Genomic DNA, 24926 nt, shown 5'->3' with positions numbered 1-24926 from the left:
AGGTATTGAAAAGATGTTTGCTAAATTCATCTGGCATGGTAAAAAGCCCAGGGAGAGGGTTAAGATTCCGCAAATGCCAACCGGCATGGGTGGTCTCGGCCTGCCCGATGTTCTTTTTTAGAACTGGGCTTGCCGTGTTCGTATATTCTGGCGTTGGCTACATTCATATCTTGACTCAGCTTTCTGTATAGATTCTTGGGATTGCTCACCTCTCTCTCTATGGGGTCTGCTTAACTGCAAAAAACACAACATCATTAAAGAAGTTAAAGCCAACCCTATAGTTCATGATTCTGTTAAGGTCTGGAGGGATATTATTCAGTTTTTTGTCTCTGGGAACTTTACCCCAGGGAGTAGCACCTCAGTCTTTAAAATGTGGAAATCCGGGGGCATTAAGGTCATCGGAGATCTATTTCAGGAAGATATTGTTATGCTAAAAACCCCTCCTACTGGTACTTTGTGGTACAAAGAGATCTTTAATGTATTACCACGAGAGGATCAGCCCTGTCAATCATTTCCCTGTAGACAGTATTAATCTCTTGTCAAAGGGACTTTCTTTCTTGACCTGGAAACCTTCAGGACAGAATACTGGCACTGGACACGCTCATCTGGACTGAGACTAGGTCAAAGGTGATCTGGTCAGTGGGGCATGGACCTGAACTGTGGGATCCTTATGTGGAAGAAAACGGGTTGTTTTTTTGTTCTTGCCTGGACAGATTTTTCGTTGCCTTTTTCTAATTGTTTTCTTCCTGGGTATGTATATTTTTTTACTGTTTATTCATGATGTGCTATACGTTGTTGTTCTTGTTCCGTACTATTTGAAAAACTAATACAACTGTTTTGAAAAAATAAATAAAAAATTCTAGTCAACACAGACGTGTTTCACCTCCCCAAATTCAAATGGACGAAACTGTCAGCTTTCCATATGGTAAGCAACAGCGATATAATACATTTTTACCTCTGTTGAAGTCATACTATATATGAACAATAAGTAATAAATGTTTGTTATTACTGCAGATGAAAGGGCAGCTTGTTTGTTTAGCCGGAAAGTTGCCCTGGAAGTAGATCCCTATGCTGTTAGCTACACTAGCTAATCCAAGGGGCTCGCTCTTTGTTTTCTTTTGGTGAGACTCCGAGACAGGCGTTTGAAATAATTTATGTAAAACCAAAGTTTATTCATATTAGTTTATTTTTCTCCGATGTATGTTGTCTGCTGGAGACTCTACAGCAAAGACGGCGAGTGTAAAATTAGCATGAACCATAGTCCGAATGACTACAATTTGAGAATAAGACCCACGATGAAAAATGTGAGAATTTCCATTTAATAATTGTAAATGACATTTCTTAGAAATAATTACTTAATGATAGTAATCTTAAAAAAATGGCACTTTCATAAAACTTTAATATATACATTAACATAAAAACAGAATTCTAACTATATAGTATCAAATTCAATGTTGTGAACAGAAACTGCCACAATCCACAAGATTAGAAACAATCAGATGTCAAAGGTCAGGCGGTGGAGTCCAGAGTGTGCTCGGGATCACAGGAGGTCATCATGAGGAAGAGGCGCTTGGAAAGCTCCGGACCGAGCCGTCGAGTCGTGGACGTGACGCCTTCACCTCTGCGGATCTGAAGGTCAGACAAGAGGGAGATCTTCTCGCGGTCAGTCTTGCACAGATTGTAAGCCTGCGGAAAGACAAGGAAATATTATAAGATAAAAAAGTTACACTGTTCTAATATGTTTGCAGATGTGTCTCTTTGAATATGACTGAAAATGTTTCAACCTGGATGTGTTGCCTTGATATTTAATCCTCCATGAAAGAGTCTATTCCGTTGTAGGCTGCACTTAATTGACACCCTGATTCAAAAGGGTACCAGGCAATAAATATGTTATTTCTAAGATGCATTTGTAATAAGCGGGAGGCTGCACCTGCATAGAAGCTGCTTTTTAATATGCAGTTATGATGCTTTTTACAAAGTGGAAAAGCAGTAAATAAAGAACGTATAATCAACAACAAAAAGCAGGAAATGTAAAAAGGGAACTAAAGTAGCGTTTGCACAAGTTGAAAATGTTTCAACTTGAGCGAAAAATCTGCGCTACTCCCGAGGCTGGCTGACTGAAATTCATGAACTTACAGAAATCAGAAGAAAATGAGAGGAGCCTGGACACCTGAAACAAAAAGGCAGCATATTGCTGCCACCATGACAAAAAAAAAAAAATCTGCTCAATTTATTGACAATTATGACAAGAAAATGTTCTCATTTTCACAAGATCCTTTTCACAACACAAGATATTTGTTTATTATAATAATTTTCTAGTCATTACTACATACCAAATTATTACTTAAAAAAAAGTTCTTGTTGTAACGACAATGATAATGCCTAATAATAATAATCAATATGATAATAACTTCATCCCAAGCATGAAATGTTCTACTAGCCTATGAAGGCTACGGTCTCCTCCCTCGGCTGGAGGTTTTTCCTCGCCGTGACAACACGCCGACATGGAGATCGACATGCATAAGAGGTTTGTTGGTTGTGTAATAACGAGAATGTTTTGTGATAGCTTTGCGATACAACCAAATTAAAGTGATATGCTGTTATTATAAGAAAAGATCCAAAGATTAAAATGGAATAATATGGTATGTAGATATGATAAAAAAAACATGTCAACATAAAAAAAATAAAAAATCTTGTTATAACGTACGCTGTGGTAAAACTGTGACAGGTGCAGAGACAGTGAAACTGGGCGGCTCTGTGTAAGCAGGGGGTGTACCTTCATGAGCAGCTGTGGGGAAGGATAAGCTGCCAGGATGGTTGAGGCCATGTCTGGACTGACTCTGTTCAACTGCTGGATCTGTCTCCTCCACACCTGCAGCAGCCCCTTCCCAGCTTTATCCACCCGCTGCCCCCCCGCCCACTCACTCTCCAGGTAGAAAGAGAAGCCTGTCTTCTCCCGCTCTCGCCTGAAAAAAAAACAGAGGAAATGATTTGTTTGATCTGAGAGAAAAAGAGCTAGACGGAGTTGTAAAGAGCTCACTTACTTGAAAGGGGCTTCTGCAACTGCTCTGGTTGTCATGGCGATGTGATCTGAGAAGTCCTTCCAGGTCGACAAGAAGCACACCGAGACACCAGTGTGAAGCTGGAGGTGCACCACTGCCTGATGGGATATCGGAGGAAACAATAATCCCTTAAAATACCCTCAATTAATGCTTCATTTACCCCTGAAAATACCGAAGCCTTGAATCTAAATCAAGATGTTCAGTATGACAGACGCAGATCCTTTCATTTGTACATTCATTTGAAAAGGCAAACGCTTAAAAAAAACATATTTTATGTCCTTAACATATTAAGTAGATTTAAGGGGTACATGACTTTCCCTTTAATTTACATTTATTATTTAATTTAATTTATTATTTTGAAATATTTGACACCTCCACTAATTATCAATGTAAGGTTTTGGTTTACACTGAGGGTTTGAAATACTTGCAGGTACAAATGAATGGTACTTTTAAGGTATTCTTGTTGAGTTTTCTGATACTTAATAGGTTGAATGCGTTTTCTGCATGGACTAAAGGTTTTTAAAAGGAGTAAAGATTCCTTAAAAACATGCAAATAACATTCCAGGTACCCCTTAATTTATACGAATTCAGGGGTTCACCTCAAATTTGGAGATAAATTAATAAAATGTATTGATTTTGAAATTGATAGATAAGGGTTTGCACCAGTTTTCACTGTATTTGAAAAAATGAAGGCCCTTTTAACATATGATTGCTTTAATGTTATTTGGTCAGTTGTAAGGGGTTTCTATAGCCTGGCATCACCAGACTAATTCGCAAATGTTTTTTAGTCTGGAAGCTCTCAGTTCATTTTATATATTCACGGGCGCAAACCAAAATGCCTCTGGACGGATAGATCTACAACCAATCAGAGCAACGAAACGTCTGACGTAGCGCTGAGCGACACATGCAAGTTAGGGCGGGGCTTGGTCCGTTTTCAAACAGGAAAAAAATGGCAGTTTGACAGTTTGATCTGAGTTTCGGGAGCCTGGTGCTGGACGGACCTGCAGACTGGACGCAGGTCCAGACCTACCACCAATCAGAGCAACATGTGACTTTTCAAATCCGGACCGGTGTCAGTCATCATATCAAAGCCGCCCTATATTAGATAAACGGTTGTGATTGGCCCGATCCAGGACGGGTGGAAATCTGTCTGAATGGGAGGGGGGCCAGACGTATCTGCCAGAGCAAATGAAACATCCTTCTGGTTCCCCAAGCTTGGGTTTCCACCCCTTAGAATTAGATTCGGGGGGGGGGTTTAAAGGGGTAAAAACCCCTTAAAATTTACAGAAGGACATTCATTTGTGCCTTAAAAGGACATTAGTTTTCAAATTAAGTGCCAATTCAGGGGCTCAACCTACATCTGGGGTTAATTATTGTATGAATGAATGGATTCTAATATATTAAGGGGTTTTAATGTTTTAATTTTTTCTGCGCAGTTAAAGGTTTCTTGTCTTCTATTAAACCCCTTGAAATTGACCAAATAGCATGAAAGCCTTCCCTGTATTTTCACCCTAATTGAAAAACTCTTAAGGTATAAATTAAGGGATTGCTTTGAAGAGGGGGGGGGTTACCTTTAAAAATATCTTAAACTGTGCAGATAATTTAATTTACAATCCACTAATTGTAGATTACTGGAATTTTATGGTAAGAATTTAAGGGATTCAGTTTCATAGTGAATTATTTTAACACATTATTATACAATGCCTGTTTAAGTTTCTTCTTTTCATTATTCAGGTATTTCAGAGGTTTACCCCAGATTTGGGTTGAATTAATGGATAAATTAATGGACTGTAACATATTATGGGGTCTTTAAGGAGTAAACCTCCCTTGAAATTTTACAAAATACCATTAAAACCACACTTTCATTTTCCTTCATTCATTCGCACCTTAAAAAGTTTTCAAAGTAAGTGCACAATTAGGGGTTCAACCCAAATTTGGGGTCAATTAATGTATAAATGAATGGAATATTTTATATTAAGGGTTTTTAATGGATTATGTGCATGGTTTAGGGGTTCTTAAAATGTATAAAACGGCACGACAGCCATCACTAAATATTCACCTTAACTGAAAAAATAAGGCCCATTTAAGGTACAAATTAAGCAATTTATTTTCCATTGATTATGCCCTTAAATCCCATTAAAAATACCACAATTACGTCATTAGTAATGGGTAAATTAATGGAATTTTAAAGGTAGAAAAAATAAGGGATTCAGTTTCATTGTGAATAATTTAACAAATACAAAGTCTGTTTTAGTTTTCTCATTTTCATTTTTCTTCTCTTAATTATGAAAAATTGCTAATGTAGCTCCTCTACCAACCAACCTACCTCCTCTACTTCAACTCGTGACACCTCAGGTAGCGCCTCAGCTCCACCGTTCTTCCTTCTCTTCTTCACTTTTCCTCCCGCTTGCTCCTCACCCGCCACTGCCTCTCGAAACCTCTTCTGGCATTGTGACTTCTGGGATCTGAGGACAAAAAAAGTTTACAGTCTTTATTACTCAGGACATCCTCTGGTCTAAAAGCAGCTCCCTTTGCTCCATTTCCCCTCTTCACACATATTTCTGCGACTGTTTCCAGCTGAGTTCTGCCAGACTCTGCTGACAGTGATAGGTGACATGTTTCCACACGCTACGGCAGCAGCAGACGTGTTTAGGTTAGCTTACAAAGTACCTGAGTGCCATTCCTTGTTGTTTTTTAACATTTCATTGAGTGCTATACTTCACACTGTTGTACATATTCACACTAGGAGCCACTTGTCTCCTCCGCCCTCTCCACCCAATCAATTAGTCTTCAGACACTGAGTAACTGAGCTGCAGCAGCTGAGTGATTCTGTGCCTTGCTCAAGGGTAGTTTTTTTTTTTTAGAGATTGGACTCCAATGTCTTATCTTTTCTCCTCTCCAATGTTGTCTCTGTTGCCCAAGCTGGAACAGGGTTTCAAACCAGCAGTAAATGATTGCTGAAATGGTTGGTCGATTATTGATCAACAGAAAATGCATCAACTACAATTTTGAAAACTAATGGTTTATGATGTTTAAAATAAGCCAAAATCCCTGCTCTCTGTTTTATATCATTGTAAACTGAATATATTTGAGTTTTGGACTGTTGGTCGGACAAAACGAGCAATTACATTACAGTCACCTTGGGCTCTGGGAAATTATGATGGGCATATTTCATTATTTTCTGACATTTTATAGATTAAACAATTAAGTGAAAAAAATCAATCATTAATCATTAATGGGAATAATTGCTACTTGCAGCCCTAAAATGAAGTATCGTTGAATTAAAATGTACAACGGCTCCAAATTCAGGTCCTAGCAGATGCTGTCCATCCCTACCTGAAGTATTTCTCCAGGTCGATGACCACCAGGCTGAGGATCTTGCTGGGGTGACGCCTCTGCTGCTCCTGCACCCAGGACGTCAGAGTGGGACCAGAGCCAGGCCTACCATGCCTCACTTCCTGCATTAGATAGAACACTGGTGTAACACGAGATGTATTGATATATGAAACACTTAACAGCTAGGAGTGGGTAATATGGCTGAAATCAATTAAACACTATATATCACAATATGTTCAATGCAGTCAAACAAAACTCTTTACATGCACAACTAAAACGTTAAGAACTTGTGTTAGTTTTTAAATACAATTTGCATGGAATTATTAACTTGCACAACAGGATTAATCCGCCGCTGAAAATAGTCCCCAACAAATGCGCTGTTTCCTCCTGTTTGAGTAACGTTTAATAAAAACTACAGTCTCCAGCTGTTTTAGGAAATTACTGACCCTTTTTTTTTTAATGAAACTACAGTGGTGTGCAAAAGTGTTTGCCCCCTTCCTGATTTCTTATTTTTTTGCATGTTTGTCACACTTAAATGTTTCAGATCATCAAACAAATTTAAATATTAGTCAAAGATAACACAAGCAAACACAAAATGCAGTTTTTAAATGAAGGTTGTTGTTATTAAGGGAAAACAAAATCCAAACCTACATGGCCCTGTGTGAAAAAGTGATTGCCCCCTAAACCTAATAACTGGTTGGGCCACCCTTAGCAGCAACAACTGCAATCAAGCGTTTGCGATAACTTGCGATGAGTCTTTTACAGCGCTGTGGAGGAATCTTGGCCCACTCATCTTTGCAGAATTGTTGTAATTCAGCCACATTGGAGGGTTTTCGAGCATGAACTGCCTTTTCAAGGTCATGCCACAGCATCTCAGTAGGATTCAGGTCAGGACTTTGACTAGGCCACTCCAAAGTCTGTCAGCCTCACTAGAATGCTGTATCAGATTCACATCTGAATCCATATAAGGTTCGGCTATTATGCAACAGATGTTGAATAAACATTCGCAAACAGTTTGCTCAACTTATCTCCACTAGGCCACTCCAAAGTCTTCATTTTGTTCTTCTTCAGCCATGCAGAGACCCCACAACAACATCCAAAGAACCGCAGGCCTCACTAGTGTGATGGGCTGGGGCTGCTTTGCTGCTTCAGGACCTGAAAGACTTGCTGTAATAACTGGAACCATGAATTCTGCTGTCTACCAAAAACTCCTGAAGGAGAATGTTCAGCCATCTGTTCGTGACCTCAAGCTGAAGCAAACTTGGGTTCTGCAGCAGGACAATGATCCAAAACATACCAGCAAGTTCACCTCTGAATGGCTGAAGAAGAACAAAATGAAGACTTTGGAGTGGCCTAGTCAAAGTCCTGACCTGAATTCTATTGAGATGCTGTGGCATGACCTAAAAAAGGCAGTTCATGTTCGAAAACCCTCCAATGTGGCTGAATTACAACAATTCTGCAAAGATGAGTGGGCCAAAATTCCTCCACAGAGCTGTAAAAGACTCATTGCAAGTTATCGCAAACGCTTGATTGCAGTTGTTGCTGCTAAGGGTGGCCCAACCAGTTATTAGGTTTAGGGGGCAATCACTTTTTCACACAGGGCCATGTAGGTTTGGATTTTGTTTTCCCTTAATAATAACAACCTTTGTTTAAAAACTGCATTTTGTGTTTACTTGTGTTATTTTTGACTAATATTTAAATTTGTTTGATGATCTCAAACATTTAAGTGTGACAAACATGCAAAAAAATAAGAAATCAGGAAGGGGGCAAACACTTTTTCACACCACTGTATATGTTTGCGAGGTGTTTTTAAAAGATTCACGTCTTCATTGTGAACCAATGGGCTTGGAGCTGAGTGCCACAGACAGGGTAGGGAAGTCAGAAAGTACTGCTGGTTTTGGACTTTTCATGGGATTAGTTGACAATGAGAAAAATATAGAATAACATCAGCCATATCCCTTAATAGTTTTAATATATTTTCATATTACACAAATCTCAAGCTCATATCAATCATCAGTCCTTTGTCTCAACATTTACTAAACTAACTAAACTCCTCCTTCTGCTGCCCTCGGAGTGAACTACACTGGCAGCAATGGTTGTGGATATGTAATATGGTGCTGTTTGAAGGTGACATATGATGGATATTATGGCCATTTGTTTATAGCTACTTAATACTGCTAATGTGTGATGATGTTGACGGAACCATGCTGTTTCATACTTTCCTGGAAAGAAATACCATCTGCTTAGCTGTGTGGTCATTAAAGTGAATTGAATTGAATTCTTTCTATTTATTCGTACACTCATATTTGTTCCAGTTCATATTTTCTAATTAACATACATCTACTTTTCTGTTGTGTTACATTTAATATCCCTCCTCCATCTGTTCTGTTCTTACCTCAACTTTATTCTCATGGCAATATCCTGTTGCTGTTTGTTATTACAATGACCCCATTTTCCCCATTAGGTTCATTAAAGTTTCATCGGGTCTCATTTGAAAGCAGCGAGGTCAGTCACTCTGTTGATGTTGTCGTTAAACTGTGAAAAGCAGCAGCAGCCGCTGCCCCACCAACCTGGATGTAGCTGTGGATCAGAGTGATGACATCATCAACTGTCATCTGCATCACAACATGGGCCTCTGGAACACACACTCCATCATCTGGCTGTGATACAGAGGGAACAGACAGGAGATCAATACTCCATCACTCATTACTAAATATTTCATTTAAAAAAGTATTATTGTGTAGAGGCATTATTACTAAATGAGTACTCATTCAACTGCTTCTCATTCTCAACCATGGTCACGTTTGTTTAAGGCAATTACAGCAAGGTGTCACAAGGAATTTGACAAGCATATATATTCATGCTTCACCTTGAATAGAACACAGCAATGCGAAAATAATGTGTGTGTGTGTGTGTGGGTGGGTGTGTGCGTTATCACCTGTGCACAGGGAGCCCTCCTCATCCAGCTGACACTGCGTGAGAGGGGCTGTTTCTCTATGGCACAGCTACAACCCAGAGCCTGCACCGACGCCAGCAGAGTCCCGCCTCCTTCCAGCTGTAAGAGAGCTGCAAACGCAAACACAGTTACCAAAATCGTGTCCACAATAAAGCCATGACGGAGCTGAAATAAGGCCTCAAAGCATAAAACAATTCAGCAAATGGGCTATATTTGCAATATAAAATCATCTTTCATAAATGTACAGACTTCATAGTGATTTTGTTATCCACCTGTGCACAGTATCATTTAATGTTTTCTCTTTACCTGGGTCCACAGCCACCACCATGTGCTTGATACACTCCTCTGGCCTAAGGGCCTTGGCAGCCTCTGCCAGAGCTTTCCTCTCTGCTTTCTGTCTCTCTTGTTCCTGCCTCACTGCCTCCTTGCCCCTCTGCTGTCTCTCCCTGGCCTGCCTCCTCCACAGAACCTCCTCCCTGGAGGCCTGGCTCTCCTCCGCCGTCCGCTTGGCAGGTTTCTTCTTGGCAGGAGAGGTGTCGGTGCTTCCTGCACCGGAGAGAGGCTTCAGAGATCGCTGAGGGAGAGCCGCCGCCACCTCCTCTGAGCCACGTGAGACCCCGTGGCTCACTGTTCTCACCTGATGGAAGCTGAGCGGACGCTCTGACTCTGAATACCCATTCTGGCAAGATTGCTGTGAAGTGGCCAGATTGGATGGTGAATACTGCTCAGCATCTTTCCCATTAGTGACAGCGGAGGAGGCACTAATCGTATTGTCTTGTCTCTGTTTGAGTCTCTGTGCCAGAGGGACATACGGTGCATCGTCATCAGATTCGCTGCTGATCATCATTACATCAGCCGTTCCTGTACATGTGCCCGCGTTGCCCTTTGCTGGGGAGACCAGGTCTGGTTTCTCTGTGTGGCTCTGGTCGGCTTGGCTGAGGCGTCGACCCGGCTGGAGGAAGTCAAACACAGGCAACTCCTCGTCTAGGTCACTGGTGGAGTCACTGTAGCTCCCCATGTTCCTTCATGTCCAAGCAAAAGTTACTGTACATGAGATATGAGACCAGAATTATTATGGGATCACCAAGGAACCGGCCATTCTTAGTCCCAGAAGTGCCTTTTCTTCTGGTAACACACAGGCCACCAAGCTTCATTCAGAAATCTGTAAAAATGTATTTTTCTTAGTGTGTTAGCAAGTGATATTATTACCTGCCAAATCATAACACAGAATACACACAAAGCATAGGTTTTTTACTAAATTCGGCGAACACATAATCGGCCAAGCACAACTTATTTCAGTAAAACTGTGTTTCTTATAATTGGTGCAGACTGCTTGTTACCACCCACAACTGGCTGTCTGGGTGGTAGAGGATAAGAGGACCAATTACAGAAGTCACTTAATATAACGTTATCGATTGCTGCTTAGTGAATTGGATATATTACTTCTAGCTTTGCGAATTGAGCAGAACTTGCCGATAAGAAATAAATTAGTTTTTAAATTGAGTTTGGCACAGCATTAATGTTCCCTTGAAAAGGAAAAGGCGAAACACCAAGGGCATGCCAAGTCCAATTTACCTGACTACAGACATCCAAAACATTAAATGGGAAGAGACGTAGCAAACGCTAGGTTAGCTGGAAGTGGCTTTGCCCACTATACTTTGCATACTCACTTTCTACGACATCTTGCCTACACACGTAAGTTACTTAAGAAGTAAGATATTTAGGTAAATACTTGTTACATTATTTATTTAGATTAACTTACCACACGTTAAGTTTTGTCTTTCTGTTGCATGAGAGCTCATTTGATTTCCCCGGGTTGCAAGGTAAGGTTGCATTCACGTTTATGGAACGACCCTAAACTTGCGTTTCCAACGGCCAGTCTGTTAACATTTAACACAAACGCATTGCGTAAGTGACATATTTGAGGGTTTTTTTTAATAGAAACTTAAAAGTAATGTTAACCATTAACAATGAATTAAATTACATGTGTCTGTGTACTGCAACATGGCATTTTATAGTCATAATCTCATTATCATATTTTCTTGTTGAATATGTCATCCTGGCCCGCCTACAAATCTCGAGGCATTTAAAATATTGTGTGTAGTCTTTTTTTATGACGCTGACATAAGTGTTACTTTTGATGGTATTTAGCCACAATAGAGAATGGGAACTATGGGCGAAATGGGAGCTAATGGTGAACGCGTGTTGTTACGGTCTAGTATCGTTCTTGGGGAACTTGAATGCAGCAAAAGTATCCGGATGTGACGCAAATACGCAAGTGACGTAAGTGACATCATTCAAGATGGCAGCGCTGGCGTCCTTGATGCTCAAGTCCAGAGGAGGTATGAAGTATCTAGGAAAATTAGTATTTTATACATTCTTCGCAAATTTACAAATTGCCAATGAGAACACGAGAAATGGGTGTATTTATTACCAGCAGCTCCGCATCCTCTGTAAACATATGTTTTAAACAAGGGCTGTTTTACATGCTAACTAACGTTAACTCAGCTGTATTAGCTTTTCAATGTGGAAATTAGCACTGAATGTTATACACACTTGATGCCAGTGTAAACATATAACAAAAAATATTTTATCACTTTTGTAATAACTCCGTGCTTATCAGCAGTCTAGTTAAGACGTTCGTAAAGAATTACTGACGTATGGTCAATTTGGGATACACGTGACACACCAACTTACTTTGGTGCTTTATTTATGCCAAAAAAGCCTCTCTTGTATTTAAACCGATCTGCTGTACACAATGCTACCCTCCACTGTACATTTTGTTACGAAATAAAGCATTGTGGCACTATGAAACTTTCAAGCAAGTAAGACCTTGATAAAGTTTTTAATGGAGTTTGATGGTGTCATTAGTTATAGTATAGTAGTAGATATCGGGGCTGAAACTGGACATGTTATGTGACGTCACATGGATCTCTTTGTGCTGCTGGTTTCAGGTTTGTTGGTGCCTGGTCAGACCTCTCTTCTAGACTCTGTGAGGTTTGCATCTAAGAAGGCAGGTGGTAGCAGTAAGAACGTCGGAGGAAAGAGCCCTGGCCGCAGATATGGCTTCAAGAAACAGGATGGTAATAACAAATAATTTTAAAGCACTTTCCATAAGTGCTGTGGTTATTCTTCCCCAGCCTCGAGTTCTTTTCAGAGTAACAGCATTGTATCGCCCAGATAAATGTCATCTCTTTCAAACTACAGTAGTTGTTGATATCTCCGTACCTTGCTTGGTGGCAAAAATGGATGCTAACGCAGTGAAGAGAGGAGCTGATGCACAGCATCAAGAACACATCAGTGAGCCACATTGTTGCACTGGCTGTTCCTTCATTACCATGAACACACACACAGAATTTTATTATCATATGGCATTCTGCTGCCTGAATAATCACAGGCACTCGTCCTGTTTGAGTAACCGGTGATTAAAAACAAGTGTTTTAGAAAATTACTGAGCCTTTTTTTATTTATTTTTTTTTTAAATGAAACTACATATTTGTGAGCTGTTTTAAAGATTTACATCTTCGGTAGGAACCAGTGGGCTTGGGGCTGAGGGCCGCAGACGGGGGGCTAACACATTGCTGGTTTTGGTCTTTTTTTATGGGATTTGTTAACAATATAGAGTAACACCAGCCTTATCCTTTAAGATTTGCACTCCGGGATGATAAATTCATGGTTTAGAAAAGTCACACTTACTCATTCTCAACCACAGAGGTTTGTCATATTATTTATATTTAACTTCACCCACCATGCAAGTGTAAACATCTGTGGGTTTAATCGGCTGCAGCTGTGGGCTGTAGAAGATGACTTTCCAAGTCATGTCATGCATTCATCATATTGCATCCTGGTAGCACTGTATGTAATGTCAACTGCTGGCATCACTGTAAACTCCAATATTATTATTTATTTCTGAATGTAGTAATTCCTATAATAATTATTTGGATCTTGCTGTAACCATCACCGTCTGTCACTGATGTGGACAAATGTCTTCTAGCCTGTGCAAGTTGATTTTTCATACCATACTGAAAATCTAAAGGAATAATTCATAAAAATTCAGTTAAAAACTGTTAAAACCTTAAAGGACATCACCAGAACGACAGCTTTGAGAGCGACATGTATGATGTGCCTCAAATGTTGTCTGAATACATAACGATAATAATGATAGGAATTTAGCTGATCTGACATCTCTTTTCGTTTATTCCCAAGGTAACTTTGTCCATGCGGGTAACATCCTTGCAACACAGAGGCTCATGAGGTATCACCCAGGAGCACATGTAAGTTACACTTTCTGCATCAACAATTATTGATCTGATGTAGTGAAAACGTACGCGTTCTCACCTTGCATCTTCCTCCTGCTCCACAGGTGGGGATGGGAACCAACAAGACGCTGTTCGCTCTGGAGGACGGCTACGTCCGGTTCACCAAGGAGGTCTATATCCCGCCGCCACGCAGCCCCGAGGCCACCCAGGTCATCACCAAGCTGCCAAAAGGAGCTGTGCTCTACAAGACCTTCATCAGCGTCCTGCCAGTCAAACAGGAGGGCAAGTTTAAACTGGTGGACATGGTCTAAAACTGACTGGACTGGACTGGGAGGTCATTACCAGGTATTCTTGCGGTGGCCAGGATCGAGGAGGATTTGTTTTGCCCGACACTTTGGCCGATTTTCCGGAGATCTAAGTGAACAGCAGAGAGGAGTCCGTGGAAACCTGCAGACTCTGGCCTCTCCTTGGCTTCCTGTCACATAATTATGTGGCACTCTCTGTTGGACTTATGAAACAGAAGTTCTCAACGCTGTCACATGAATTTGCAATTTATTTACACAAAACATAATGGAATAAATATGTATAAGGAAAAACATTTCCAGTGAGGGTTCGACAGATTTAGTGTTATCGGGCTCAGCAGGGAGCCTACTTCATATATCAGCCGTCAACAATGTGGTGACTATATTTAATAATAATATCATCCCAATATAGTCCATGATATTGGTGCCTAACCATGGTCTGGTGTCATTCATTACAGTTGTTGTTCACTGAGATGCTTCATGTTCACCCGAGACTTACCGCCGTAATACTGAATATGTACTGTATTTACTGTATTAAAGTTTTATATGTGAAAGTCTTTACATGTAATGGCTTGGGTTTTGTGTCAGGGGTATTATCATTGACGTTCACTGTGGTGAAGTGTTGGTAGCAAAACAATTTTCTTGACTCCTTGCTGTCAGCAGTGGGACGCTACATGAAGCTTAACAGTTGTTTCACGAGAGTTTTCTGTATTTGTCGGTTTCTCTGCCTCTGAAAGACGACGTCATATATTCTACACACCAGTTAGAATTCAACAGTTTAAGAATCAGAATCTGATGACAGTTTTTGGGGCTGAGCTTGAAAGGTCGCTTTTGAAAATACTTAAGGTATGCTTAATGTACTTTTCACAACTTTTGGGCTCTTTGCTTATGAGACACCGCTGTCAGTCAAATCTGATCAAACCACATCTGAGTCCAAACAACAACTTCACTAGGATAACATACTCTACATTTCTTTATCTGTCAATGACTTTTTGGCAAACAAAAGGCAAATACATATGTTCCTGCATAGCCCATATAGCATAAAACATTTCCTTATTTAGTGTAATAATGCTTTATGGTCATGTCTTCTACTTTGTTCATCAAATTTGCAGCCCAGTTTGTGACAAAGGGGTTACCACTTACTCTGCATATTGGGTTGTAATAAAACAAATGTTTAATGTAATGAAGTTAGTTGATTTTGCAGTATTTTTACACATAAATCAGTGGGCTCTGTACCCCAAACAACGAGAAAGAACATGAAGGCGACGTAGATTTTTGTTTTTGAGTGTCACAATATTAGTTATTTATCACAGAGGGTGTTTCTTTAGTCGCAAATACTTAATATAGTTAAAGAGCTAATCGAGATTTGAAACCAAGTTTTCAAGTGCTCTACAGAAAATCTTCCTCTGCGGTTGGAAAAGTGCAATACCAGAAACTGGCCACAAGATGTCACACAATCACTGTCCTGCCAAAACCATTTATCTCCAAAACATCAACTTTTCATGAGCTAATAAACCAGCCCTGTTGTCAGCTCTTTGACACTGTATTTTTAAGATAATCTGATGGGGTTTTTTAATGGTTTATTTAGCTCAAGAAGAATGAGGATTTTCTCAATCCACAAAGGAACACACACATCCCTCACACACTTAATTCAAAACCACCGATTCAACTGCATGCTGATAGATGGGGGGGGGTTTACTTTAACTTTGACTGTTGCTTATTTGGTCACAAACATTTAATGTTACAGAGAAGTCATTATGATTTGAAACCAAGTTTCCAAGTGATTTATGGGGAAAAAAAATATTTCAACTCTGTTGGGAAAGTGCAATACCAAAACCGACCACAAGATGCTGTTCAATCACTCCTACATTTCTGTATGTGAGTTTGATTTTGCACCAGTATTAGGGTCCAAATTAATTGCACATTGATATTGCAGGTCTATTTCTTCATAGATTGAATTTACAGAAGAAATATATGTCCTAAGGTTTACAATTACTCAGTCACTTGGAATTACCTGTCTCCCTTACCCAGGCTATGGTCTTCATATGAACAATCCCTGTATAAAAGTTGTTTTGAACAGTACGAGCAAGATGTTTCGTCAGCATTTATTTGAGACAGCTTTCAACAGGGATTAGGAGATAACAGGAACAGATGTATTTCCGAGGCTTGTGGTATGCAGAGGGAGTGCTGGTAACGCCTGGTACACTGTATGGGAGTTGGAACGCTGTCATGAAGCAGAACGAATGATGAATGTGAGGAGTTTGCAGACATGGCGTTCTAATTCTTAGATGGTGGAGGGTACATCGCTGTTTGTGGGTCACTGTGCACTCCACTGCCTGACTGGATAATGTACCAAGCATAAACTAAAAAGTGTAAGCAAATCGATTCTTTGATATCTGCTACACTGTACATGTTTTTCCTCTTTAAAAAGAACAAATGAGTCATGAAGTTACTGAATAGCCACTGGCTATTGTGTGAGATCCGCATTCTTGGCTCTCAGTCCGGGCCAGTATCAGTGCAGGTCATCCTCAGTGGATGCACAGCAAAAAGTACAGTTTTCAACCGTGCAGTCTAGCTCTCCCTTATGCTTCCTGGTTGTGGTGTGTTTGTGTTTACAGTGGTTATTGTTTGATCTGGATTAAAGAGTAACCCTGTGCTGTCATTGGTGATGAGTGCAGGCCAAACAGAGTTACTGTTTAAGCAATGCCTGGTCTTGCCAAAGGGACCTCTTTGAGCGTAAAACCTTTTGAGTTTTATAGTTCACCTAATTCAGACAATATTTTTTACTTTTGCTATCTGGAAATGTGTGTAGAAACTCAGTGTGACACGAGTGCAACAATCACATGGTAACAGAGATATCTGGGATGAGTATCATGTCATATCATGAAACAGAGGAAAAAAAGTTTCGAAAGGTTGAAACTCAGAGTTTGAAATCTTGAAATATAATAAAAAAAATTGAAACGAAATTTTGAAGGCTTGCATAATGTTTTGATAGACTGAAAAAAATTCAAATCTCTGCAAACATTATTTTGTTTTTGAGTTTTCCTTCTTCATAACTGCAGCACTCTTTTTAATTCAATTCAATTCAATTTTATTTATGTAGCGCCAATTCATAACAGAAGTTATCTCATTGCACTTTTCCTATAGAGCAGGTCTACTCTTTATAATATTATTTACAGAGACCCAACAAATCCCACCATGAGCAAGCATTTGGCCACAGTGGCAAGAAAAAACTTCCTTTAGGAGGCAAAAACCTTGGACAGAACCAGGCTCAATGGTGGGCGGCCATCCACTGCTGCCGTGTTAGGTTTTTGAGAGAAAGAGAAAGTTTGAGAGAGAGAGGTTTTGGGAAAGGGGGGGGTGGAGGCGGGAGAGAGGGAGGCACAATGCAAATACCACCTAGAATTTTTAAAATAGTAGAAATGTAATTGAAGTGTGAATATTAATTAATTAATGATAATAGGAATGACAGCTATAGGAAAAATAATGTCAGTATTTGTAACAGAGCTAATAACAACAACTGAAGTAGCAGTTGTCGAGCAGGAACACAGGGGCAACAAGATCCAGACTCTGCAGCTCTGGAGACAGAAATACCTGCTGAAAGGGACAGAAGGAGAGAGGAGAGAAACGAGAAAGCACAGAACTACGGGAGAGAGAAGATGTCGAGTTAGTAACATGCAGTAATGGGATATAAATGCATACAGATGGAGAGGGAGAGAAGGAGAGAGGAAAGAGGTGCATCATGGGAAGTCTCCCGGCAGTCTAGGCCTATAGCAGCATAACTAAGGGATGGTTCAGAGCTCACCCAAGCCAGCCCTATCTATAAGCTTTATCAAAGAGGAAAGTCCTAAGCCTACTCTTAAATGTGGAGATGGTGTCTAGTTTTTCGGCATCATTTTAAGAAAGGATGTGCCTGATTTTTGCAACGTTGCGTAGGTGAAAGAAGGCAGTCCTTGAAGTTTGTTTCATGTGGGAGTCCTGATCAAAGATAACTCAGAGGTTCTTTATAGTGGTGCTGGAGGCCAGGGCAATGCCCTCCAGAGTAACTATATCTTTAGATAATGTGTCTCAAAGGTGTTTGGGGCCAAGTACAATCACTTCAGTTTTGCCTGAGTTTAACATTAGAAAATTGCAGGTCATCCAAGTCTTTATGTCCTTAAGGCATGCTTGAAGTTTAGCTAACTGGTTAGTTTCATCTGGCTTGATCAGTAGGTATAATTGGGTATCATCCGCATAACAATGAAAGTTTATGGAGTGTTTCCTAATAATATTGCCTAGAGGAAGTATATACAGTTGTGTGAAAAAGTGTTTGCCCCCTTACTGATTTCTTATTTTTTTGCATGTTTGTTACACTTAAATGTTTCAGATCATCAAACAAATTTAAATATTAGTCAAAAAATAACACAAGTAAACACAAAATGCAGTTTTTAAATGAAGGTTGTTATTATTAAGGGAAAACAAAATCCAAACCTACATGGCCCTGTGTGAAAAAGTGATTGCCCCCTAAACCTAATAACTGGTTGGGCCACCTTTAGCAGCAACAACTGCAATAAAGCATTTGCGATAACTTGCGATGAGTCTTTTACAGCGCTGTGGAGGAATTTTGGCCCACTCATCTTTGCAGAATTGTTGTAATTCAGCCATATTGGAGGGTTTGTGAACATGAACTGTCTTTTTAAGGTCATGCCACAGCATCTCAATAGGATTCAGGACAGGACTTTGACTGAGTTTCAAATTTGTCACTGTTCCCCCGGTGTATTAGTTTGGTGCGCATATGTTGGGAAAAAAGTTCTGAAATGTTGAAACTTGAGTTTCGAAATGGCAAATCTTTATTTTGAAACTTTTGCGGATGTACAGGGCCAGCCCACGGATGTTGAGCCTCCGGCACAGGTGAGCACTCAAGCGGATAAACTCTCTAAACATTAAAGTAAATCCCTCATACATCAGTACAACACAATAAAGAAATCACCTTGAAAGTTTGCGCTGCTCGACATATAATTTAAAAGGCAATATAGCCTACAGGGACCGGTAGAGGTGGAGTGAAATGTCCATGTGGGTGCAGGTCTCTAAATCGGATAAAATAATTAGTTCGGGTGGGTGGCGGGTGGATGATTTTACGATCCACGCATCACTACTGCGCAACCGTTTTTGCTGGAGAATCCTAAAACTGCTTTCAGTAAACAAACCCAAGCTTTTAGCTCTGAATATTTCAAAACCTTTTCATGGCTTAAGTATAGCAAGCAGGTAAATGCCATATTCTGTTTCCCATGCCGACAGTTTGTGTGCAGTGGTACGGTACAGCTTTTACTCACAGTAGGGGTCAGGGACAGGAGGAATATGAAGAAAAAAACAGTAAAACACAAACATCTCTGACTGGTAGAGGCAAATTGACCTCAGTATAAATACATTTTAATTTGTGTGAAGAATGATAATAGGACATTTGTTTGTAATTTTCAGTCAAATTCTCACTGTTGAATAAGGTTCATTGAGTCTTTGGCAAGATCAAGACTTTCTTATTTGTAAGTGCCTGTCTAGCTGTTGGGTTAAACCAGAGTCTGACTGGCCATCGGGAGCACCGGTCGGCCGGGACTTTAATTGTGCACCAGCAACCCATCTGTTCCTCTAGCACCACCATGAGGTTGTCATATATGGTTTTGAGTGAAATGTCTCAACAAGTATTGAAAAGATTGCCATGAAATTTGGTTCAGACATTTGTGTCACCAACAGGATGAATTGTAATAACTTTGTTGATCGTCTGACTTTTCATCTAGCACCATCATCAGGTCAAAATTTGAATTTGTCCAATACAATGGTTTATGACCAAATGCCATTCCCATGTCATTCAGTTATACTTTGTGTTTAGTGCTAATGAGCAAATGTCAGCATGCTAACACACTCAACTAAGATGTAAACATGGTAAACCTTACCTGCTCAACATCAGCATGTTAATTCATTTTGAAAATGAATGTCCTTATCTACAGTCATGGAGTAAACCCCACAACATACTGTTAAGTAAGGCTCTGTTCCAAGGCTGGATTTTTAGTTGTTTGCAAAATGTCAATGGGATTTTGAATGAGGTTTGAATCCGAAAGTTGACTACACAGAAAATAGTATGTCAATTTTTTCTTACATTCTATCATTGTTGTGAATTATAAATCCTAAAAGAAAGAGATTATTCTGGGTGTCTGTGGACAGCTTTAGCATCCATGGATGGTCTAAATGTTGTTTCAGAGGTTTCTAGACTCTTATGAGAGTAAAAGTCTGGTGGAAACTCTGAATATTCAGGATTTAATTGCTATAAAATCTTTTAAGTTCAAAGACATTGAAGAAAAGGCTTCATTACAAAAATATCCGTATATCAGTCTCTAAAGAATCATATTTGACAATCCTTTAAATCCATCCTCCCATTGTACCATTCTTGTCTTCATTGAGGTTTGAGGAGTGATCCTGGGTGTGGACTGACAGGTGAACATCCAGAGAGTGCAGATCTACAGGTGAAATGTCAAGGGACTGGCGAAGGGTTTCTTCATATGTTGGTGGAAGCTAGAATGGAATGTGACAAAGGAAATATTATGATGTAACATATCTAAAGATGTGCCTTATAGGGGAACTTCCTGATTTTAGATCAGTTTACTAGTCATGGGGAGTACAGTGCAGCCTGTGAAAACGGGTGTGGAATAACTTCTGTGGCTCTGAAAGTCTGAGAAAACAACCTGGATAATGTCATCAGGTTATCTCAGCTTGGGTTTGAAGACTGCAAAAAAACAGACAAGCTATAAACTAATACAAACTGAGGGTGAGGAATTTGAATGACATGGGCATTTACCAGTCAGGGAGGATCTAACAAAAAGATGTCATTCATGGCATCATGGGAAATGTTAGCCTGTTTTCTGTTAATCACGTCAACATCTCTGATTTGTTCAGCAGTTCAAATAGGTCTTGTGTTCTACCAATCAGAGTTTTGTAGGCAGCATTAGGAGTGTGAATGTTATCTTCCTATGTAGCTAGCTAGCTACCTAGCTACATCCATGAAAAATAGCAACAGAAAAGTTGGCACAAAAATGACAAAAAGCCTGGATGAAACTGACGCAGCTGCATAGGTTGCTGTAAGTCGACTTACAGAAATAACTCTTAAATCGACACAATCTTTATTAGTCGTGACAAATGTTAACTGGCTTAGCTACAGAGCTGGAGATTGCAAATGATTAGTCTAGTGTGAAGACTGGAAGCAGTGGGAAACAGCTAACCTGGCTCTGTTCAAAGTTTAATGCACTAACATTTTGCATCTTGTTTGGTTAATCCAAATTATTATTGGTATACAACATAGTTAACTTATATAAAATAGTTAAAGCATGTACCTCCCTGGAAAATGACAAATTGTAATTTTCTGTTTCTGTTTGTATACATATTAAACAAATGACAACGTGTTAAATAACAAGCTTCAGAGGTGTTGGCAGGCGTATTTTTGAACTTTGGAGAGAGCTAGGCTTGCTGTTTCCCCCTGTTTGTAGTCTTTATGCTAAGCTAGGCTAATCGCCTCCTGACTCCAGTTCCATACCTATCCCATAGACATGAGAGTGGTATCGATCTTCTCATCTTGGAGAGAAAGCAAATAAGTGTATGTCCCGAAATGTTGAACTATTCCTTTAAGCCTTTTTCATGTCAAGGTGAAGTGCAATAAAAGTCTGTCACATTTTGCTGGGGAACTACCTGGAACCTCCTGAATGACCAAACAGAATCTGTAGCGTTCTGTCTGCTCACCTCATCGTGGCAGCCACTGAGCCCGAAGCGCTGTGAAATCATGCTGTGGATCTGTCTCTGCCGGTCCTCCTTACGAACACTCTCATAGGAAGGCAGCCTTGGCAGAGTCCCATTCAGGTGGTAGTCATTTGGCTTCCCTATTGTAAACAGCCTTCCAGGAAGCTAGATAACATGCACACACACACACACACACACACACACACACACACACAAAATCTAATATGAAACGTCTGGCAGCTGCACAAGATGCATTTCAAATATTTGCAACGATCAATTTTACCTGTGGTCCAATAGCTCCCTGGTTCATGGCAGCACTGTGCTCATCATGGGCGATGCCAATCAAAGAGTGCCTGATGTGGTAATGGGGAGGATCACCCTGGGAAGAGGGATCATCAGGGATTAGTTATAATTTTACAAAGTTTCTGTTAAGTTCCTCTAAATAGTATTACTGCTGATAGTAATATAGTCTAGGATAATTTGTTTTATTTCAACATCTACGGCAGCAATGGCCATTAGTTTTCACTCAGAGGGTACTTTTTGAAAAGGATAATTTGTGTAAACCATTTTGAAAATTCATAGTGAACACTGAACAGTGTTAATGGTCAGCACCAAATATTGAAATAATGGGAAATAGAATCATACTAGTCTGAGGTTTTGTTCATTACCACTGTAATAGTGAAAGAAATATATACTATTTGTTTATTAGATTACTTCCTGATCCAGGGTTATTCAAGTATTCCCACAGTATTTATAAAATACTAACATCATAAAAAACATTTCACACAGCAAATGTTAAATAGCACACATAGAGGTCATTGTTTAATCTCGGAGGTTTACCACCTCAGCTAACAATTTCCTGGGAAAAACCCTGTTATTAAAGGGTTGGTTCAGCCAAAATTACAAAAACTAATTATTCTCACTTACTGTACCTCTAGTGGTTTCTAGTCCTGAAAATAGTTTTGGTTTCATTTGCTCTGCATCCACTCCAAAACTTAAGCTGTAACATGTCTCTCAATAATGGGGACTATGTTCTTTAGATAACCCAGAGCAGCTAGTGGTAACACTGTTTCTGGAAAGGGATGTTGCTGTTGATTTTTTTAATGTAACTTTCCAGTGATGTTCCTATTGAATTGGGGTGGAGGCAGAAATCTCTGAAGTGAATATCTCAAAATATAGTTAAATTAAACCAAAACTATGCGCATGGCTAGATACTATTAGAGGTAAGTTAGAAAACGTGATTTTCTTATTTTGGTTGTTTTTTAATTACGATGGCAGCGGACGATGCAGGAATAGGTCTTATGTTGGCAAATATGCACCCTGCTGAGGAGCCCTTAGTTAAGAATCCCTATCAGCTCCAGGGGTGTTGTTGTGTAGTTGACCATGACCATGACCTTGTTCAGGAATTTGCACCACTAAAGGACAGCATCAACTAAGGCAGGTCCTGTATTGTTAGCTAATGTTGTAGAACCGTCTTATAGAGTAGTCCTGTGTCACAATCTAGATTTAGACTTTTATTATTTAATAGTTTATTTTAGTTACGTTATTATACTTTATATTGTAGTTGCATGGTCAATGCGTGAAGGTTGATTGTTGGGGGGATAAAGGGAGCCCAACAGCAAATGTATGCCCTGGGGCCCCCTAACAGGGGAATCAGGCCATGTCTCTGGGAGTACTCTCTTTTTTTGTCGTTGTTGGTGGTTTATTGATTTTCTTTTGTGACTTTTGTATACTGCTTATGTGGGCTTCTGTATTCTATATGTTATGTTAGATCATATTTTTAAAAAATAGTACAAAAAAGACAGTAGAGAGTGTATTAAAGGGGTGTAAAAGGGCTATTTCTCTGAGTGGGGACTAATAAAGTATTTCATTTATGTAGGCTACAACTGTATTCCAGCAGCTCATCCTACTGGCATCTAGCATGAAGGAGTCAAAGTTGATGCAACTGAAGTCTTAAGTCTTTCTGTGGTTACTGTAGTATAGTTGTTCTTACTGTATAGTGTTCTGTCCTGTAGTCCTGTCTGAGTCTGCAGCAGAGAGGATCTTTTCTGTACAGGACCACCGCTAGCATCAAGATCACTAAACAAAATGCTACACAGGATACTGAGGTAGAAGAGAGAAATCAGAATCAGAATCAGAAATACTTTATTGATCCCCGTAGGGAAACTCTTTGTTACAGCAGCTCGCCTTTACGTCAGTGCACACAGGAGAAAGTACTAGCAAAAAATATAATACGCTATGAGGTCAGAAAATAAATGAAGTACCAGGTGGGTATAAGTATAAGATAAAATAAGTGTGAGGTACCAGGTGGGTTTACCGGTTGATGATGATAATGCAGTATAATAATACAATGTAATAATATAAGTAGTAAGCAGTGGTGCATGTACTGTCGAGTTAAGTGTAGCTTATTGAGATTATTAAGATATTGCACAGCAGTAATGGAGGTATATACAGTAATATCAATATCCATAAATAGGAAAAACTAACATAGGAAAACTAAATATTGCACAGAGTAATACACAGAATATTGCACAATTATTCAAGTAGTGCAGTGATGTTAATGATGTCCAGTTTAGTGACCTAGGGTCATACAGACTGACACTTAGAGGGAGGGGTTAAAGAGTCTGATGGCCACAGGCAGGAAGGACTTCCTGTGGCGCTCTGTGGTGCATTTTGGTGCACACACAGCACACTGTAACTGCTTCAGAAGGGGAAAGGGGGATTATACAGCAGGCTACATGTGGACTCTACATATTATAGAATACAAAGACAGTAGGGGAAGATGGGGAATATGCCCCCTGCATGTCTCTCAGTCTCCAGACACCAAATGCCAGTAAAGTCATGTCTATGTGATGCCTGTGTACGTGCAGTGTGGGCTGCCATTCATAAATCTCCTTTTTATTTTCTGGTTTGGAATTCTGCATAAAAACGCATTTGCTATTTAAGGATCTGTGTGTTTTGACAAAAAAAAAAGTGGTAATTCAAGGAGATTCATGTGGAGAACTCTTCATTATTATGGAACAAAATGTACAATTCTGTTTTCTAATGTTAATAAAAGTGTGAATAGACGCCCCTCATTGGTTTGTGGTAGTCTGCTATCTGTAGATGTGTAAAAATGAATTAAAAAAAACACAAACTATGATCTCTGAAAAAGCTAAGATATTATATTTCCATGAAAGAACAAGAAATAAACTCATGCTCTGATCTAATAGACATAACATCTATAACTTCAACTTGCATATTAAAATGATGT

General features: G+C 39.7%; 2 protein-coding genes across 10 annotated transcripts; one reads left to right on the top strand and one right to left on the bottom strand.

Moving 5' to 3' along the window:
* Positions 1-1298: 1298 nt before the first annotated feature.
* eme1 (essential meiotic structure-specific endonuclease 1) lies at positions 1299-11559 on the bottom strand. 8 transcript variants are annotated; one of them, XM_044179002.1, is made up of 10 exons: positions 11117-11558; positions 9661-10398; positions 9337-9464; positions 8969-9058; positions 6399-6520; positions 5389-5527; positions 3045-3160; positions 2708-2966; positions 2137-2194; positions 1791-1858 (listed from the first exon to the last, which is right to left on the bottom strand). In XM_044179002.1, the coding sequence occupies exons 2-10, from the start codon at positions 10370-10372 to the stop codon at positions 1806-1808; spliced, it is 1677 nt and encodes a 558-aa protein (XP_044034937.1). In that variant the 5' UTR covers positions 10373-10398; positions 11117-11558; the 3' UTR covers positions 1791-1805. The 8 variants fall into 8 exon arrangements, with proteins under 8 accessions (XP_044034934.1, XP_044034933.1, XP_044034938.1 ...); XM_044179005.1 differs by having other exon boundaries at positions 2777-2966; XM_044178999.1 differs by lacking the exons at positions 1791-1858; positions 2137-2194 and adding an exon at positions 1299-1686 and having other exon boundaries at positions 9661-10516; positions 11117-11559.
* mrpl27 (mitochondrial ribosomal protein L27) lies at positions 10786-14472 on the top strand. 2 transcript variants are annotated; one of them, XM_044179007.1, is made up of 5 exons: positions 10892-11049; positions 11574-11696; positions 12309-12437; positions 13561-13628; positions 13718-14472. In XM_044179007.1, exons 2-5 carry the CDS (start codon positions 11657-11659, stop codon positions 13922-13924), a joined length of 444 nt encoding a protein of 147 aa, XP_044034942.1. In that variant the 5' UTR covers positions 10892-11049; positions 11574-11656; the 3' UTR covers positions 13925-14472. The 2 variants fall into 2 exon arrangements, with proteins under 2 accessions (XP_044034941.1, XP_044034942.1); XM_044179006.1 differs by lacking the exon at positions 11574-11696 and having other exon boundaries at positions 10786-11049.
* The last annotated feature ends 10454 nt before the right edge of the window (positions 14473-24926 follow it).

Source organism: Siniperca chuatsi, linkage group LG20, assembly GCF_020085105.1.
Source record: "Siniperca chuatsi isolate FFG_IHB_CAS linkage group LG20, ASM2008510v1, whole genome shotgun sequence".
NCBI classification, from domain to species: Eukaryota; Metazoa; Chordata; class Actinopteri; order Centrarchiformes; family Sinipercidae; genus Siniperca; species Siniperca chuatsi.
Note: the sequence above shows the minus strand (reverse complement) of the source record. Positions and strands in the feature narration are given on the sequence as shown.